General features: G+C 38.1%; 1 protein-coding gene across 1 annotated transcript in view; it reads right to left on the bottom strand.

Annotated features, from left to right (window-relative positions):
• Window positions 1–1,735: 1,735 nt before the first annotated feature.
• The window catches only part of hcrtr2 (hypocretin (orexin) receptor 2), a 79,725-nt gene continuing 60,610 nt past the window's right edge, over window positions 1,736–20,850 (bottom strand). Inside the window, exons 4-7 of the mRNA XM_055169986.2 lie at window positions 6,325–6,440; window positions 5,585–5,805; window positions 4,967–5,088; window positions 1,736–4,226 (exon numbers count right to left, since the gene is read on the bottom strand). Of these exons, the coding sequence (XP_055025961.2) occupies window positions 4,057–4,226; window positions 4,967–5,088; window positions 5,585–5,805; window positions 6,325–6,440 (629 nt within the window). The 3' untranslated portion in view covers window positions 1,736–4,056. The remainder of the gene's footprint in view (window positions 4,227–4,966; window positions 5,089–5,584; window positions 5,806–6,324; window positions 6,441–20,850) is intronic.

The following is a 20,850-nucleotide window of genomic DNA, read 5'->3' as shown; positions in this document are numbered from 1 at the left end:
TATCTGTTAAAGTTCTCATTATAATAATGCACTAACAGCATATTTATAAAATACATTATTTAGCATCCTTTAGAAACAGTATATTTTAAGTAAATTTTGAAAGTATATGTAGTGTACAAATGTATATTATCTTTATGGAGAATCTTTAGTGTTAATAAACTAGGTTATTAATTTACTGCTGCAGGTATACTTGCAAGTATTCTTTTACTATACTTTTAGTTAACTAGTACTCATACTGAAAGTGAACATGCAATTGTTCTGTTAGTGTACTCTTATTAAACTAGTAAGTTACTAATTGTGTGCTGCAGGTATACTTGCAAGTATTCTTTTACTATACTTTTAGTTAACTAGTTGTGTACTAGTCATACTGAAAGTGTACATGCAATTGTTCTGTTAGTGTACTCTTATTAAACTAGTAAGTCACTAATTGTGTGCTGCAGGTATACTTGCAAGTATTCTTTTACTATACTTTTAGTTAACTAGTAGTGTACTAGTCATACTTGAAGTGTACATACAATTGTTCTGTTAGTGTACTCTTAGTAAACTAGTAAGTTACTAATTGTGTGCTGCAGGTATACTTGCAAGTATTCGTTTACTATACTTTTAGTTAAATAGTAGTGTACTAGTCATACTGAAAGTGTACATGCAAGTGTTCTGTTAGTGTACTCTTAGTAAACTAGTATGTTACTAATTGTGTGCTGCAGGTATACTTGCAAGTATTCTTTTACTATACTTTTAGTTAACTAGTAGTGTACTAGTCATACTTGAAGTGTACATACAATTGTTCTGTTAGTGTACTCTTAGTAAACTAGTAAGTTACTAATTGTGTGCTGCAGGTATACTTGCAAGTATTCTTTTACTATACTTTTAGTTAACTAGTAGTGTACTAGTCATACTGAAAGTGTACTAAAAAGTGTTCTGTTAGTGTACTCTTAGTAAACTAGTAAGTTACTAATTGTGTGCTGCAGGTATACTTGCAAGTATTCTTTTACTATACTACTTTACTACTTTAAGTGAACTTAACATCATACTATAAATATATATACATTGCACTTAAAGTACAATATGTTCCTGTGTATTAATTTTTATACTTGACATATACCTTTTAATTGTACTTTCAATTTGAAGCTAAATCTTTCGTATGCTATCAGTGAGCTAATGAAACAAAAATAATAAATAAAAAAATGACAAATATTGGATCATTTTGGATCTTCGGGACGGCACTGCATCACATACAGGAATGCTATAATGGAAATCATAACATGGGCTCCAGAAAACATTGTCAGTGGACACAATCCACTGTGCCATTCGCCGTTGCCAGCTAAAACGCTATAGGTCAAAAAAGAAGCCATATCTATACATGATCCAGAAGCACAGGCATTTTCCCTGGGCAAGGGTCATTTAAAATGGACTTTGGCAAAGTGGAAAACTGTTCTGTGGTCCAACAAATCAAAATCTGAAGTTCTTTTTGGGAAACGGGGACGCCATTTCATCCGGACTAAAGAGGACAATGACAACCCAAGTTGTTATTAGCGCTCAGTTCAGAAGTCTGCATGTCTGATGGTTTGGGGTTGCATGAGTGCGTGTGGCATGGGCAGCTTACACATCTGGAAAGGCACCATCAATGCTGAAAGGTTTATCCAAGTTCTATAACCACATATGCTCCCATTCAGACGTTGTCTCTTTTGGGGAAGACCTTGCATTTTCCAACATGACAATGCCAGACCACATACTGCATCAATTACAACATCAAGACTGCGTAGAAGAAGTATCTGAGTACTGAAATGGCCAGCCTGCAGTCCAGATCTTTCACCCATAGAAAATATTTGGTGCATCATAAAGCGGAAGATGCGACAAAGAAGACCTAAGACAGTTGAGCAACTAGAAGCCTGTATTAGGCAAGAATGGGACACCATTCCTATTCCTAAACCTTGGTCCTCCTCCAGCTGTTCCTTATATGTACATTTAACTTTTCCAGCCTCTTATTGCTACCTGTCCCAACTTTTTTGGAATGTGTAGCTCTCATAAAATCCAAATTGAGCCAATATTTGGCATGACATTTCAAAATGTCTCACGTTCAACATTTGAAATGTTATCTATATTTTATTGTGAATAAAATATAAGTTTATGAGATTTATAAATTATTCCATTCCTTTTTTATTCAAAATTTCTACAGTGTCCCAACTTTTTCTGATTTGAGGTTGTATATGTATCTATATATATGGCTGAATCCCCTGAAAATTAACTTTCGTTCTGGACTCCATTTCCCATAATCCCTCATACCTGGACTGATTACTCTGCCACCTGAAGCTCATTGGACAGCCTATATAAACTCTCTGGAAACATTCAGTTAGCGCAAAGTCTTGATTTGTACTGGCTGTCATTGCTGAGCGGTTTGCCTGCCTGACATTGCTGTTGTTTGACCTTGCCTGTTGGAATATGAGTGTTTAATAAAAACCTGCAGATGGATCCTCAGTGTCAAAGTGCTTTGTTACACAAGCAGCATACAATAAGTAACCTACTAGTTTACTAAGAGTACACTAACAGACAACTTGCATGCACACTTTCAGTATATGACTAGTAAACTACTAGTTAACTAAAAATAAATTAAAAGAACACTTGGAAGTATACCTGCAGCACAAAATTAGTAACCTACTAGTTTACTAAGAGTACACTAACAGAACACTTGCATGTACACTTGAAGTATATGACTAGTAAACTACTAGTTAACTAAAAATAAATTAAAAGAACACTTGGAAGTATACCTGCAGCACAAAATTAGTAACCTACTAGTTTACTAAGAGTACACTAACAGAACATTTGCATGTACACTTGAAGTATAAGTCTAGAAAACTACTAGTATACTAATGAGTTCACTTGCAGTACAAATGAAGAACTAATTGTGCACTAGTTGTACACTTAAAGTTGACTACTCTTACACTTATAGTACACTTAGAAGTATACTTTTATATACTAAAAGTGGGCCAATTTAGTCCCAAGCAGTATTCAAGCAGTACACTTACAAGTATACTACTAGAACATAAATGTTAGTACACTTACTACATAAAGTATACTTTAAACTATACTCCAACATTACTTAAGTATACTTAATAAAATGAACTTGAAGTATACTTCTTTTTCGTAAGGGTAGCTCCAGTCATGTAAACATCTTATTGTGATTAAGACCTTACTCGCATTATTGGAAATAATCGGATTATTGGTGTGCATGTAAACGTGGTCAATGATTCATTTAGACTGAAAAATAAATCAACTCAAACAAACAGTTTTCTCATGATGAGAACATGATGAAATGATCCATTCCTCAACGAAAGCTGTTGCTGTCTTCAGAAACATTGAGATAGACTAGTTTTGTAGTCATTTGATGCCTGTCAATAATTTAAAAGCTCAATTCTGGTCCACTGCATGGACAAACATAGACTCTTGGAAATAGTGTGTTCCAAGAACAAACACTGGGGTGAGGAAACGATAGTATTATATTTCCGTTTTATATATATATTTCCTCTATTTCTGTTCTTTTGGTAGACCTGGACACACACGACACAGTTAGAGGACAGTCAGCAGTCCTCATGCTGCTTCTTAATAGCTTATGTACTTCAAATTTAAATACTAAAACAATATAGAAAAGTATGGGGTACCTCAGGGTTAATTTCCTTCAAATTATTTAGTAGAATTTGTTATTTGATTATCTGTGCCTTTCCGAATAACCTATTCGGTGTCACCTATTCGACTCATGGTAACATGTTTTCAGAGATGATTCTTCACGCACATCATCTTGAAGGATTATAAGGTTCATCACCTGTGGCTGTACCCCAATCAAGCTGTGAGCAGAAAATAACTCTCGCCTCAGAGGGTAAAAATGTCAATTCTGCTGAAGGTTTGTGCGCTCTTATTTGAGACAGAAAAATGTGTGTCATTTTCTGAGGCTAATGGGCCTTTTCAAAGTTTCATTTCACAGGTCAAAGCATATGGCACACAGATGTTCTGGGTTTGGGTTGGTGGTCAGCAGTTGTTGAATTAATCTTCCCAGCTACGATGCTACACGGCCTGATCGGATATCCGTGAGATGTTGTCAAGATTGTTTACTTGAGTGGAGAGAGATTTGCGGCTATCTGTGCTGGTTCTTCCTCGAACTCTGTCCTTGTGCGTCTCATCTCTGCCAGAGCAATGACAGATAAATGCCGCTTTGAACTCCTCCCGAAATTTACCTGTGAGGCAGAAATATTGCACTTTAAACATAAAAGCCATTTAATCAACCCATTTCAGCCTATGCACTTTCCACCTACTCAAGCATGTACATTGCATTTACAATGATGGTTATTCCCGATCATTATCTACAGTATTTGCAGTCTGTATGTTTACAAATGCCTCAGATTGTTACAAAGAACAGGAATAATGAACAAATTAATAAAATAACATGAGAAATATATATTTTTATAAAAGGCAACTGTGGAAAAGTTCAATTTAATCATTTAATATTACTTGAAACAAACCGTTCCCTATAATTAACATTGAAGCTCCAGTGTGTGTGTGTGTGTGTGTGTGTGTGTGTGTGTGTGTGTGTGCACGCCCATGTATGCACATGAAAAATCATTGACAGTACGGAGTTAAAATACTAAATAAAATTGACAGAAATGTTACACGTTGGATTAAATGAATGTTTAATCCCACCTGCAACATTCAACACTTAATAGAGAATTCTGCTCTGAATGATTTTGACCGATCGACCAACCAGCCGAATACCTTACTGTTGCCTTTGATGACTCCTAAATGCTTAAGAGTAAATGATTTCAAACACGTCCCTGAAGCGAATAAATTGAAGTTTCCAGATGTAATCAGAGATGTGAAGCTGTGTACAGAGAGAATATTGGGGGGCAATGCTGGGAAGGAAAGATGTGATGTCTCAGTGTGACCAGTAGATGGAGGAAATGACACATTAGGCACTCACCGCTTAGAAAATTGTAGATAATTGGGTTGGCGGCACTATTGGCGTAAATAAGCCAATGTGAAAAGGTGAACCAGGCATACACAGTCTCCCTGTTACCTGTGTTCTTAAAAGCCCCGAATACTCTGTTAGAAAAAAAAGATAATAAAGAAAAATTATATTCAAAAATCGCTTCTAAAAGAACAAACAGATATATACTAAAAGAAATCAGTGGTTTATAATAGCATCTCCACATCCGACATAAACTACAAGTCACTGCCAACACCAGCGACCATCTTGCCATCTTGTTGAATTGCCTGTTTTCACTGAGTGAAAAAAGCCAGTTGAGGATTTTATACATTTTCTGAAGTGCAAGAAAAACAAAACAACACAACACACATACGTTGCATTTATGGCATGTTTTTCAAGTTGTTAAATATTTTACAATTTTTCCATTTATGAGGAACGATTACAGGTTGTTTTCCTTTGTGGACATAGGTTACTGTTAATACCAATTTTCATAGCTTAAGCCTTAAACAGATGAGATATATATTTTGTTATTCATTTTGAGTTCTCTTTGATCAAATATTTTTAAGTTCTCACTTGGTGAATGTTGGGGGGAGAGAGTCATATTTTATTTACCGTTTCATGATGTTGAGGACACTAATGGGCAGGTAGCAGAGGGCAAAGACAAGCAGTACCACCATCAGCATACGCGCTGTCTTTCGTCTGGCTTTAACCTGTTTGATTTCAGCTGAAACGGTGCTGGTTCTGACCTTAACTGATTCTCCAAAACCTGTAGACTGGGTTGTACATTGCAGCGACCTCCATTGCCTCTGAAGCACAGATGATGTTCCAGGAATCTGCTCGGGGAAAAAAAACACTTTATACAAGCTTTCAGATCTGTGCATCATGTACATCCTCAGGTTGTGGTTCGGTACACATAGTAATAATAAGCTCTTATATTGCAATCCATTAACAGTAGTCATGTGTTCGATCCCCAGTGAACACACATATTCTGATTTTTCTCAGTCATTTTACAGTAGTTTAATTTTCCGATCTGGATTGAGATTTCCGAAAACGGCTTCTTCAACCTTTATATCATACAGTCACTTGCGTACATCTTAAATGCTATTCTTTTAAACCAATTGATAATGCTTTGATGCATTTATCCGTGTGGTTATGTACATTTGTTTGCTGTTCATGTAAAGGTGAAAGACCAGGAAAACTGTTTTCGACTGGACCACAAGCAGCCAATTCTCAAGTTAACATGTTAGACACTCTGTAGTTAAAAATATTATTATTTCTTTGTTCAGCAACTTAGTGAGCTAGATAGCATTTAAAACAGATGACATACAAACAGACAAGGATATATTACATACCTGTTGACACCAGAGTTTATGGCATATTTGAATGTATGCCAAAACCATCAAACATAACGGAGCAAAATAAGTGACAATAAAGAAGCAGGTGTGGTAGACCTTTGGGTAGATTTCATCTGTAAAGAAACCATAACATATCATGAATAGTTAAACAGAATCTATTGAATCAGCTGTGCAATATTACAATGCATCGTGTTACTAAAAGAAAAAAGAAGCAAAACTGTATATGATGGCATCTTAAGGAAATCAGGTGTCAGGTTAGTTAAGATTGCCATCAGTTTTCCTTCCTTGCACATTTGAGATATGAACCAGCAGACACAAACATTATTTCATCTTTTTAAAAATAGACAAACACCTTTTATAAATCTCATTATTATGCTTCTCAAATGTGATATTACCGAATACTAATTGGTCTACATTTACTTATAAGGTTTTCATGATGAAAAGGGGTCCATTTTACTTTTATGTCTATTCTTGTGTTTTATCATCATTATAAAGGCACTTTCATTGTTTTTAGCGATAACCTTTTTATTAGCACATTGGGACATTTAAAATTTTTGTTATCTTAGGGTTCATTTCAGGAATACATTAACATTGATTTTGTATTTATCCTGGCTCCTGAAGAAAATACATTTACATTGTATTGCAGTAATGGACTGCTCTGAGACTTTAGGTTTTATTAAGGGGTAAATCCACAAACATAAATCCACAAATACAGGCAAAAGGTCATACACATGTAGGCAGTCCAGTGATAAGCTAACAAAACGGACGAGGGCAAAAACAAGAACAGGATAATACAATGAACAGGCAGAGATCGAAACCAGAATGGCCAGAGTAATCAAAGTGAAATGTAAATGCTCGGAATTGCTATAAACAGCTAACAAGACTTCAAAATGAGAGAGACAATGAGTACGTTTACATGCACAGAATAAGCAGATAACTATCAAAAATTTGCTTATTATAAAAAACAGTTTTCATGCGTTTACATGCAAATCAATAAACCGGCTATGCAGACAACTGCGTTTACATGGGACTTGGAGAATTATCAGTTTTCTCGCAGACAGTGACGTCACCACCTATAGTACAAAATAGTCGATCAAAAAGCCAACGACATATCTGTCTTAAGCTGTACTGTTGTATCTCGTCTCGTGTCTGCAGAACCTGTAAATGTAACATGAGCCTCTATTTTTACAGTTTCTCTGCCAACTGCTTTAGAGACTTTTATGCGTTACTTTGCGCTTACTTCCGCGTGTGACGTTTATCTTTCATACACGGGGACATGTGCACATGGACAAAACCGTGAGAAAAGCCTGTTAAAGTGTTTACATGCCACGCGAAATCGGCATAATGAGCAATAAACTACCTGTGCCGATTTGTTCTTGCTTACGCCGTTTATGGGCTTTCGCCAAAAAAGGAAAACCGTTTTACGCGTTTACATGACCCCACACGTTATCAGTTTATTAAGCATAATCGGCGTAAGACTGTGCATGTAAACGCACTCAATGAACAGGGATTAATTAAGTAGTGCAGATAATAATGAGAAACAGGTGAGACAGTAATGAGTAATGAACAGCAGGTGAGATAGTAATGAGTGTATAGCGTGGGGTTTGTGGGAAATGCAGTCCAGGACAAAGTAAGTGTTTGGGGAAGGACTCCATCTGGTGGTGATTTGGAACCAGAGCAGGAGTCCATTCATGACAACTGCATATATTCAAATACATGTATTATATGTACATGTATACATTAATACTTGTATTCATATATTTTAACATTAATTTGATAACTGTTTCTTTCTTGGTTATGTGTCCCACACAAGTATTATCAGTTATATATCAAATTATATACAGCAATTCATTACAGCAATTCATTCGCAGTGGCGTGTTTACCATTTTGGGGGCCCTATGCAAAGTCCAAGAACCAAGGCCCCCATGCCCCAGCATTGCCCAAGGTTTCAATTGAATTGCACAACAATAATATTCAGTATATAGAATTAAGTGAGATATATATAAACCGGGTTTATTTTGTTTTACACTGGTTAAAATAACACTAAATTATTACAGTTTGGTATGACAAAAATTCTTGGTTTAAAAAATGTTTTCGCGCCCCTCTCAGATATATATTTTGCTTGGAAATGTCTTATAGGATGTATTTAAAACAATGTAATTAATACCTCAACTTCAGTGTCTGACATCTTACTAAAAAATCTAAATGAGGAAAAAGAGGAAGCATTAGATGATTCAGACTTATCTAACAAACTGAACTAACAAACGCCAGCAAACAATATTGTAAGTTGGTTATTGCTTGAATTTATGGATGGAAATCACATAACTCTAATGTTCATATTGCAAAAACAAACTTACTGTGAGATACAACAAGCACTAGACATACACTAAAGATGAGATTTTAATGACAATGATGAGATACAGAATATGATTTATGTATTTTAGACATGATTTAACCCCTGCGTGGTGTCTTTATCATGTTTATACTGTATCTGTAAGAGTGTGGAACAAAAGATGCGTGTCACTGATCAAACCAAACCACCAATCACAAGTGTGAAGCCCGAAGTCTTTAAAGGGATAGTTCGGCCAAAAACGATATTAAACCCATGATTTACTCACCCCCAAGCTGTCCGAGTTGCATATGTCCATCGTTTTTCAGACAAACACATTTTCGGATATTTTAGAAAATATTTTAGATATTTCTGTTCATTAAATGTTATGTTACGGGGTCCAGCCATAGTCCACGACCTTCAAGTCCAAAAAAGTGCGTCCATCCTTCACAAATTAAATCCAAACGGCTCCAGGATGATAAACAAAGGTCTTCTGTGGGTGGTCCGTGCGGTGTTTTTGTAGAGGTGTCCATATTTGGAGTGTTGTTGGCTTTGTAAACTGGCTTCCGGTAGCGCCGCCATTTTGGAGTGATGCGCATTCAGGATGAGAGCTTACGCAGCGTACAGAGTTTCTCTGCTGCTGCTCTGTGCCCCCCCCCTCCGAATTTGTCATACGTCACTAAGAAAAGTGCGTACACTACGCTAATCCTCTCTCCTGAGTCTAGGATGGCGGCGCTACCGGAGGCTGGTTTGTAGAGTTGATAGCATTTTGAATATGGATGTTTCTACGGGGACACCGCGCGGATTGCCCACGGGGGACCTTTGTTTGTCGTCCTGGAGCCGTTTGGATTTGATTTGTGATGGATGGACGCACTTTTTTGGACTTGAAGGTCGTGGACTATTGCTGGACCCCGTAACATAACATTTAATGAACAGAAATATCTAAAATATTTTCTAAAATATCCGAAAATGTGTTTGTCTGAAAAACGATGGACATATGCAACTCGGACAGCTTGGGGGTGAGTAAATCATGGGTTTAATATCGTTTTTGGCCGAACTATCCCTTTAATGTAAACTTGACCATCGAGTGAATGTTGTGCAGTTACAAGATCACAGAGAGAGTCGAGCGAGCGCTCATTCCAGCACTTGTGTGGCTGCTTTTGTGCAGAGGTGCGCTGTCCCGTAGAGGTCGCTTATGAAGTAGCATGTGCCCTCGTGAGGATGCGCGCATATATTATTCTGCGTACATTCTTGCACATCTCTCGCTCGCGCATGCTTTATCCGTGCCTTAGATTTGAGTCTGAATAAACATAACATACTTGCGCACAACTTGTGGCCAGTAGGGGGCCCCCCAAGCCCTATACGAATTGCGTGGTTTGCGTGGTGGGTAAACACGCCACTGTTCATTCGACTCCAAAAGAGAATAAATTCCCATAGACCTCCATGTTAAAATGCCCAACTTTACAGTAGAAAATATTAATATGTTTACAGCCTGGTACAAAATTTGTTTTTGGTCTTCATGACAACTGTGAGGGGGGTGAATTTTTTGTAACTCATTCGTTTAAATTATATTAAGCTTTAAAGTTCTTTATAAAACGGTTAGTTCCAATTCTTGATTCTGATTGGTCAATAGGTGTGTCACGGGAACAAAAGAGGACCAAAGGCAAATTAGCAGGTGAGTCTTTTGCTTTAATGTACACAGTTCGAGCCGTACAGGTAGTGGCACTTGGTGAACAAAAAATAAAACAAAACACAGGCAAAGCCACTCAGGTAAAGTAACTTAGGAGGTCACAGTCCTTTAAAAGGTAAAGCAAAACTTGTCCGCGTGGCTGTGTATCCAGGGGTAGGCAGACAGACTTGGCCGACACCGCGGCGTTCAAAGGCAGGCTGTGACCGGCTGCGGCAGCAGCGACGGGCTCGAGAGAGAGAGAGGAGAAATACTGGAGCGGCTGAGTTGCCAAGGCTCTTTCCACACACCTCCTCAGCAGAGTAACTGTACAGAGAGCAGACTGGGTAACACACAGGAGAAACTGCTTATCACAGATATTTACAAAGACTCGACTCGACTGGACAGGACAAGAGCACGGCTCCGTATCTAACACAGAGTGAGACACAACACAACGTGACCATCATATAATAATCCAACAGAGGAAGGGAAAAAAAAGGGAACTATATATAGGGAGGTAAATCACAAGATGAGGAGCAGGTAAGAAAATGAGGAACACCTGGGGGAAGCGCTAATAGATTAACTAGCGAGTAAATGAGAAAAGGTAAAATAGAGAAAGAACCCAAAGACGTAACAAGGTGTGCTTTATTCACAATAAAACACTGCTATGACCGCTTCACCCAACTGTTCTATTTAATATCACTGCGCCCTTAGCAACACCCTTAGCAACACATAAACATATAATGAGACAAAGTTTGAGAACAGTTTGTTGTTTTTATTTGAACTTTCATGTTATTGTTTGCAGCCAGGGACTATTTTTTCTAGCGGAAGGAATGCTTTTATTAATTTAACTTCATGAAAGTTGCACTAATATTTTTTTTTACCTTTAATATTGTGTAGTAACCGTTTTATAAAAGCAATAAGGTACTCGAGGCAAGTGCTGTATCTCCGCTTCGCGTCGTGCCTAACAACGCCCTTCAGCCGTTACTTATTCACGATACAGCACAGCCTCTCGTACCTTATTGCTTACGCATAATTAAGGGCGTGGCTACTTGAGTGACAGTTGATGCACATAGATGTAATCGCCTGCGCATTATACTAATATAATTATATTTAAATTTTGCATAGGCAGGAAAAAAACGACTATTTACTCGCAGTCTGGAGCCCTGTCTATACTGTAATCAGGTGATTGGGAACAGGTAATGGTGATTAGAAGTCAGTTGATGCAGATCGTTGAGGGAGATTGAGTGAGGAGCCTGGTGAATCCGTAACAAAATAAGAAATTCATGCAATAAAAATCGAAACAAAAAACAAACACAAAAAATGTTTGAATCATGGCACTCTTTCTTATTTCTTAGAAAAACGACTTTAAATTACATTCATTTAAAGAAGACAAATTTGTTTGAAAGGTATCTTCATTGTCATAAAAAGGCTTATTTCACACTTGAGAGTCTGTCCGATAAGCAATCCGAGTGAAAATTCATTTCCTCTCTATCTGCACATGAAGTAACAGTTAGGTGCACTTGGCAATCCAATTAGCATTTCCCACTTCACCCTACTGAGAGTCACACATTTCTTCTAAAGCATCTCATGATGTTAAGATTGACAGTCCATGTTTCCAATATTTAGCAGTCCAATATTAGCATCAAAACTGTAGTTTTGACACAGCAATTGTGCAGCGACCACAGAGAGAAAATCGTAAAGAGTATTAGACCAAGCGGTGATAACAAGACCATTTAGTAAATCTGCTCAAATGCATTGTACCTGACATTGCCTTTTAGTTAGGTGATTATTTCAGACACCTGTGGCTAACTTCAGATGTCACACTGTCAGCCTTACAACAGATTTGATTCATTACAGTCTACAGACAGCAGTTCTACAAAAAAGTGACAGCTTTTCAACTCTTTGCAAAGGCAGACTCAAAGACTAAAAATGGTTCCGTAAAAATTTTGATTTTTTTAAGATCATCTATCGTGTTGTCTTTGATCTCCCATGCACTAAGGAATGTACTATGAACTAATTCCAGCCTTAAACTCTTTGATCTGGAGATGTTTTTTTTTAAATGATTAATGCAAAAATGTAAAATAAAAATCTACTTAGCATAAAGGTATATTTTTCAAAATGATATTTGTGACCCTGCCTATGAAAACCCAGCTAAAGTCATTTGGATTTACATACATAAAATCATCCTACATAACGTAAGGAACTTAATACTTCTTAATACTTGTAAGGTCATGTCAAAAATTGAAATAAAACTGAAATTAATGGGTGAAATCAAACTTCAAGTCAAATACAGTGGTAGGAATTGTCCAAACATTTCACACTTTTTACCAAATAATATCCAGACTTTTCTAAAAATGTGTTTTTAAAATAAATACATTATTGAACTTAATTAAGCCATTACATAAAAGTGTATTCTGTGTTGTTAGTTTTATTTAGGGCAAACAAATCATTAACACTTTAATCCCTCTTTTAATTATGCACATCTTTGTCATTAAATCTGTCTGTAAACAAAAAGCAGATGAAATGGTAGTGTTAGTCAGAAGGATGCATGTTTTGTGAACTTGCATAATTAAACTGAACAAGTTCACCTAACTATATTAGACACTAGCAATTTGTGATGAACTCCCCTAGTGGTGAACCATCGGATTTTCCAAACGTTTCGAAACAGTTATGACGTAATGAAGCCTCGATTGCTACAATCACGTGACTTGGCCAGTTAGAAACATGCTCCGAACCACTGATTTGAAACAAAAGATTAGCAAATGTTTCGAGGCCTCATGAAGCAGTGTTTCGAAAGCGACCATCACTATCTAAGTTCAGGCTTACACGTGGGCGGCTATTTTCATAAACGGACATTTCAACCTCTCCGGTTTCAAAAATAATATCGTGCACACATTTCAGTTTTCAGAAAAGTGTTTATTTACACGTACCCGTGCACATTTGCCGTCAAGAGACGCTCAAGCCCACGCAAGCCAATCACTGGTGGTGACGTGAACTGGTTCTTCATGTTGAAGGGAGGAGTTGTTGCAGTAGGTGATTGATGACGTCAACGTACCGCGAGAGCGAGTTGAGGAGTCACACGTAGAGGTCTAATTTCGAATCGCTCTCGCGGTACTTTGACATCATCCGTCTGTCGGTTCTTGCAGTGCCGCATGAAGTCAAACACGCGTAAAATTGCTGACCTCCGAGCACTCGTCTCTGCTCCTCGACATAATGGAGCAGCTGTATTTGCAAATATAAGCACACGAAACGAGTCTGCACGAACACAAACGCGATCCCGGAAGCACCCAGAGCAGCAGCCACATGCAAACATGGGCCGCACTATTGACGTAGATGCGAGCTCTGGCGCATACTCTGTGACGTTGCCTGCTTAAACATCCGTTTGTCTCACTTTACATGCAACCGTGCAACCGAAGATTTTCAAGATCTCCACTCTGGCCGGAGTTTTTAGAAACAATCGGTTTCAGAGGCGAGTTCTCTGTTTACGTGTAAACAAGGGGCACAAACGAAGGTAAATCTCTCAGTTTTTAAAAATAACCATGTACGTGTAAACAGAGCCTCAGTTTCTCTAGCCACACCCAGGCCTGATTACTGCCATACCTGTTCACAATCAAGATATCACTTAAATAGAACCTTCCTGGCAAACTGAAGTGGACTCATTATGGAGGAAGAGCACTTAGTTTGCAGCACTTTGACCTCGGCGTGCAGTAACATCATCACTCCTGACTACTCCCCCCTCTCAATCAAACTTCCATCAATATTACTGCACCCAAAGTCGAAGTGGTCTTTCGCCATACTATATAGTTCAAATTTTTTGTCTGTTTAAAAAATCGCCAACATTTATTTTGTGCCACCATACTTAATTGTGTAACTACTTATGTAACAATCTTTAAATAGAGAAAACTTGGACGTGTTTGGTGGCTTTTAAATTCATCCCTGCACTGAAAAAATTCATTCAATCCACTCAATTTTCAAGGCAAGTGGTCGCAATCAACCCATTCAAGCTACATTTAAAAAAAAATGAAATACAAAACAAAACTTAAATAAATTGATTGCAACCCCTTACCCCAAAAATTGAGCAAACTAAATGAATCATTTTTTCAGTGTGTTTGGATGCTAAGGAATGAATCGGCTAGGCTAAATGATAACACATTCACGACGCTCTGTACAAAGATTAAGTGCACACATTGAAAAAGATAGGGATGTATTAATTCATCTAAGTTGAGGTAAGAACATAGTAAAATATTGAAAAACTGTGGTGTTTTTCTTTAAATAATATTAACGTAAAAGTAAGTTTGAGCAGGGTGGAAGGAATATTGCTTATATATAGTGGGACTCATGCATGAAAGGATAACATTTTTATAACATACAAAGTAAATTAAAGCAAAATAATATTAATCATATTCTAAGTAGGAAGGAATATACTATATTTACATGATTAAGAATGGGACATACTAGGTTCAATGTAATTAATTATATCATGGGCAATCACAATACAGGTTTTTGTGATGTGTCAGGATATGGAGAGAGTAGAACATGTTTTAATGAGATGTATGAGGTATCAGCATTAAAGAATTCACAAAGGGTAGTATTTTAAATGAAGGGACAAAATAAAAGGTTCTTAAAAAACATTGCATTTATTAATAAACTTTAACCTGCATCATGCAGATTATCCTTGTCACACTCCAGTACAGTAGGTGGCCGGTATGCACCTTAAAATTGGTTTGCAACCCGCCGGTAAACCCACAAAAGAAGAAGAAGAGATCCAAAGAAATTCAGGAACAAATGAGAAAGAAAGTAATTGAGATCTATCAGTCTGGAAAAGGTTATAAAACCACTTCTAAAGCTTTGGGACCTCAAGCGAAGCACAATAATTATCCACAAATGGCGAAAACTTGGAACAGTGGTGAACCTTCGCAGGAGTGACAGGCTGACCAAAATTACCCCGAGCGTAGCGACAACTCATCCAAGAGGTCACAAAAGACCCCACAACAACAACCAAAGAACTGGCGGCCTCAGTTAAGGTCAGTGTTCATGACTCCACCATAAGAAAGAGACTGGGCTAAAATGCCCTGCATGATATCTAAGACGAAAACAGCTGCTGAGCAAAAAGAACATAAAGGCTTGTCTCAGTTTTGCCAGAAGCATCTTTTGTAGAATAGCAGTAAAGTTACTGATGTTAATTTGGTATTTTGCTCTTTGCTGATCCAGATGGTTTTTGCCGTTGCTGTTTAAGAAGATGTCTTTCGTTTTGTGGCTCAAATTAGGTTGTCAATTTAGCAGGAAAGTTTGTTTGCCTCATGTGAATGCTCTGATGACATATGATGATGTCTGCATGAACAGGGTTGCGCAGTGGCATGCAAAACACTTTCAGAAGCATCTTGATGATCCCCAAGACTTTTGGGAAAATATTTTGTGGACTAACAATACAAAAGTTGAACGTTTTGGAAGGTGGGTATCCCATTACGTCCGGTGTAAAAGTAACACAGCATTTCAGAAAAAAACATCATACCAACAGGGAAAAATATGGTGGTGGTAGTGAGATGGTCTGGGGCAGTTTTGCTGGTTTAGGACCTGGAAGACTTGCTATAAATGGAACCATGAATTCAGCTGCCTATCAAAAACTCCTGAAGAAGAATGTCCGGTCATCTGTTTGTGACCTCAAGCTGAAGCAAACTTGAGTTCTGCAGCTGGACAATGATCCAAAACACACCGGCAAGTCCATGAATGGAAAAGAAAAACAAAATGAAGACTTTGGAGTGGCCTAGTCAAATTCCTGATCTCAATCCTGTGGCATGATCTTAAAAAGTTGGTTCATGCTCGAAAACTCTCCAGTGTGGCTAAATTATAACAATTCTGCAAAGATGAATGGGCCAAAATTTCTCCACAGCGCTGTAACAGACTCATTGCAAGTTATCACAAACGCTTGATTGCAGTTGTTGCTGTTAAGGGTGGCCCAACAAGTTGTTAGGTTTAGGGAGAAAGCACTTTTCCACACAGGGCCATATGGGTTTGGATTTTCCCTTCATAATTAAAAATTTAATTTAAAAAAGGCATGTTATTTTTATTAATAGTTAAATTTGTTTCATGATCTGAAATATTAATTTTTTTTTTAAATATTGATTTTGAAAAATGCTAATTTTAGCTTACTAGCATAGAAATCACGATCCCCCTCGTTTTGTGGCTCCTGTGAAGGTTGTCAATTTAGCAGGAAAGTTTGTTTGCCTCATGTGAATGCTCTGATGACATATGATGTCTGCATGAACAGGGTTGCGAAGTGGCATGCAAAACACTTTCACAGAAGATGAGCAAAAATTGCCAAGTATTGCGTTCAGGCCAAGTTCAATGATTTGTTGAACATTTTTTGGTACTACATCTTTCACAGATATATTTATACAAATACATTTACACAACGTAACACAGTGCTTGCTTTCAGGATATGAGGAGACTTCAACTAGCATAACTAAAAGTGTTTCTGGATCGAATTAAACACACTGCCTTTAAAGTGTGACAAACATGCAAAAAAAGGAAGGGGGACAACACTTTTCAAACCACTGTGATTGACACTAAGCCCAAATAATGTAATGTAATACAATTTTATAAGAAAGTTTAGCCATTCTTAAAACTCCACTGTGTAGGATCTACTCCCATCTAGCGGTGAAAGTCTATATGACAACCAACTGAATATTACTTTCTAGCCCCCCCCCCATTCGGAACGCGTTTTTAACTCGTACGGTGGCCCGGCCGTGTCATGCCAAGGTTAACATGGCTTCCAGTAGCTACAAAGCAAAAGCAATGAAAAAAATGAACAATTTGCAATGTCCTTTGCCTGTGATCCATCAAAGCACACAGATTTATGTTTAACATGGAAAAAGTCTGATTGTCATGATCACACCCGTCGCTATGGGCGGGCCTTAGGGGGCCGGGCCCGCCCTCAAGGACGCTTGTGCCCCCCCCCAGTATTTTAAAAAATACTGTCATTTTAAATTATTAATGTTGCTAATTTTGTGTTGCATTAATGTTGTATTCTTTATAATTCAAACATTAAAAATATAAAAAACAATGGTGTGATTTTGTTTGATTGATGGGAATCTAGCTACACTGCAACAGCCTATCACGAGGCTACGTACGACACGTACGTGACGTAGCCTACGTCAGTGTAGCCGCTCAACAGTTACCGCACTTTTTTTTAAACTGGATGAGTTTTCTTCTTCTTCTTCTTCTTTGAGCTTATTGGCGGCTCGCATTCTTAGGATGAGTTTTCGCTTAGCTATACTGCTTTAAGATGGATATTATCCGCAAATGTTTAAAAGCCCAACAACAGTCTCCAAAAGACGCGCAGCAGTCAGACAGAAAGAAACTCCGGTGGCCTTGCAACCAATTTGGCGAGCTGCTCCATTGGTTTTACTTTGTTATCTGACGACGACACCAACGTAATCGCTAAAATGTAAATTTATAATTGACTGACATGTTTGTCTCAACGAAAATGAACCTTCCGACAACCACACAATGTCGCAGGCACTCTTGGCAAACAGATGAGAGGTTTGAAAAGGATATTGACGCACACAGGTGAGAGAGTTCGGGTCTTCTCGGGTCCGTTCAGAAAAAACACATTCATTTTTAAATTACCCGAGACCCGATGCCGCTATTGTTGTACCCGACCCGTGTCCGAGGCACATGTGAAACTTTTAGACCCGAACCCGATCGGGTCTCGGGTCTGACCTAGGGTTTTCGGATCTAAGTGGACCCGTGAAGACCTCTACCGTGGAGCCCGACCCCGGGCCTAACAGACTACTACATTCAGAAGATATGGACTTGGTCACTGCGGTGATTCAGCTTTCTTCTGAAAAGGACCTCACTCACAAGTTTAATTCCGAGTGGACACTTTATTAATGAGGAGCTTCTGCTCGGAGAAACGCCGCCTGCCGCTGTACTGACAGGAGGGGAGGAAGAGACGACAGCGCTTGCCTCCACAGTACCGTAGGTTCAAAGTCTGCGTGCGTGTGTGTGTGTGTGTGTGTGTGTGTGTGTGCACGTGTCTCATGGCAATGCATATCCCTCTGTTGACTGCTTTAAAATGCAATGTTTGAGAGATGTCTCTGGTGTTACATGTAATATGTTGTATAGATTTATGGATATTCATAAAATTGTTTCTATATATATAATAATGTGGTGTGTAGGCTATAGGCTATCTGGTCATATTGCTGATGGTTGTTTAACGTGGTGATTACGTGCTGCGCGAATAGAGTATATATTATTATAAGTATACGTACTGTACGCTAATAATAAGTGTGCCCTCCCATGCATTTCATATGCCCCCCTTAAGACTGAGGTCTGGCGACGGGTCTGGTCATGATATGTCCGCTTAAAATCACATACAAAAAGCAACCATAAACGTAGCTTAGACACTCCTTTTTCATCCACGCAAGGAAAAATATCACAGGGGCTGTTAAACTTGGTATTTAGATGTGTTTTCGTCAATCAGATCACAAGTGGACGAGAGAGACACATTACATTTACACTTGGTGTTTAAATCCGTCTCTTTTTGTCTAGTTTCGACCGCTTCTCTCCAGATTACTGAGATGGTCTGTGGACGAGTCCCTCTCCTATCATTTAATCATGAGCGGGAGTAATGACGGGTTTAAATGGACGCGAACTAATATTATGTCAGAGTCCAATGCTTATGTTTTAAGTAAACGTTACATGTCCGTGTATATGTAAGAGCTCTGATATTGGTGAACTTTCACACGCTTGTAAAATGAAACGAAAGACGCGCAGATCAGACGTTTTTATCAATGAAAGGCTAAAAATAGCGCTGTCACCGTGTGTTTGTGCTAGAGGTCAGAAAAGATGACAAACATGTATCTCAGTACCTCAGATTACATAAATGGGTGGAGAGACGGCGTGTGGCTGTCGAACACATTAAACCACATGCGTGTTTACACTAACAAGTGTTATGCATAACCATGCTATAGTTAGCCAAGGAACTATAAAACTTCAAGTTTACAACATAGACTGTATATAGATGTAAACTAATATGCTGAATTAACTGTGGAGAAGATAGAAAGTATGCAACTTCTGTGTCCCTTGAGCCTCATGATCTTGGTAAACTAACATTAACTTACTCCAATATTGACTTTGTTCTTGATGTTTTTCCTGTTGCATTGTCGTTTTAAATCCCTGTTTAGCTTCCTTGGCGACGTGTTTTAATGTCCTCGAAAATAGGTCTTCAACAGGCTTTCAAATCTGCCTCAAATCAAAGCATTAGATCGCGGGATCATCACGGTGTGCGGCTGTTGTAAAATCCGAAGTATTCAGTCTACGCAGGTCGCATATCCGGGCTGCATACGTCATCAAGCCTGCTTTATTTAAATTAACTGAGCATTACATTCGCAAGTCATAAGCATATTACATCAATTTACAATTAACTTAGAATAATTGTCAGCTTTATAATTGTTAGTATTCTGAAATAAGACTGTCTCGATGACGTTTACCACCTACACATGCAACCTCCGGAGGCTTCAGCTAGCGGCCAGCGTGAGTGACCGAAAGCGTGAAAGGCGGAGCTTGAATTTCAGGAATCGACTCGACCGTATGTATTTTAAATAGCAGATTCTACACTTACGAGAATACTTTGATTAGTGGGGTGGAAGTAATTACACATGAATGAGCACATACTTTTGAAAGAAAACATGGGTTTTTGCTAAGAATTAACTCAAAAAAGTACACAGTGGAGCTTTAAAGCACAATAAAAACATGAATGAACACATACAGTATATGATTCATGTATTATTCAATTGGATTTGTAAACAAAATATTGTGGTGAGGTTAGCGGTAATGCTATCCATTAAAACATAAAAGCAAAAAGGTGGAGTTCCAATTTAGAATATTTTCATTAAATAAAACAGAAATAAACAGAAATAAAAATTTCCCAGAAAGTGGAAGTAATTCGCTATATAGGGAATAGTGAAGGAGATATTGAATAAGCGGTTTCAGAGACAGCAGTGATCAAGAGGATTGGCTGAAGTTGAAATCAAGCATCTGAATGCGAAAGAAAAATGTTGTAAATGATGTTGAATCTAGCACGATTGCAGGTGATTGTGGTGGTTGCTGATCTTCTGAGATTTTCACAAGCAACAGCTTTTAGATTTCACAAAGAAAGAAATGAAAAACATACCCAGTAAGTGGCAGTTGTCTGGGTGGAAATATCTTGTTGATTGCAGGGGTGCGATGAGAAATAGCCAGACTGATAAAAAGGCCAAAGTAAATATCCACACATATAACCACACAAATCAGATTAGAAAATAGAGGACAGGAAAATGTTTCCTGATCTGAATCTCGCTTTTCGCTGTGACATTCAGATTAGTCTGTATCAGTGTTTCAGGCTGCTGGCGCTGGTGTGATGATGTGCAGGATTTTTTATTGCCACATTTTAGGCATCTTAGTACCAAATGAGCCATGTGTAAATCCCACAGCCTGTTGGAAAATACTGCTGATCATGTCCATGCCATGTATCCACCTTCCT

Source organism: Misgurnus anguillicaudatus, chromosome 11 (genome assembly GCF_027580225.2).
Source record: "Misgurnus anguillicaudatus chromosome 11, ASM2758022v2, whole genome shotgun sequence".
NCBI lineage: Eukaryota > Metazoa > Chordata > Actinopteri > Cypriniformes > Cobitidae > Misgurnus > Misgurnus anguillicaudatus.
This window is presented reverse-complemented; position numbering and strand designations above follow the sequence as displayed.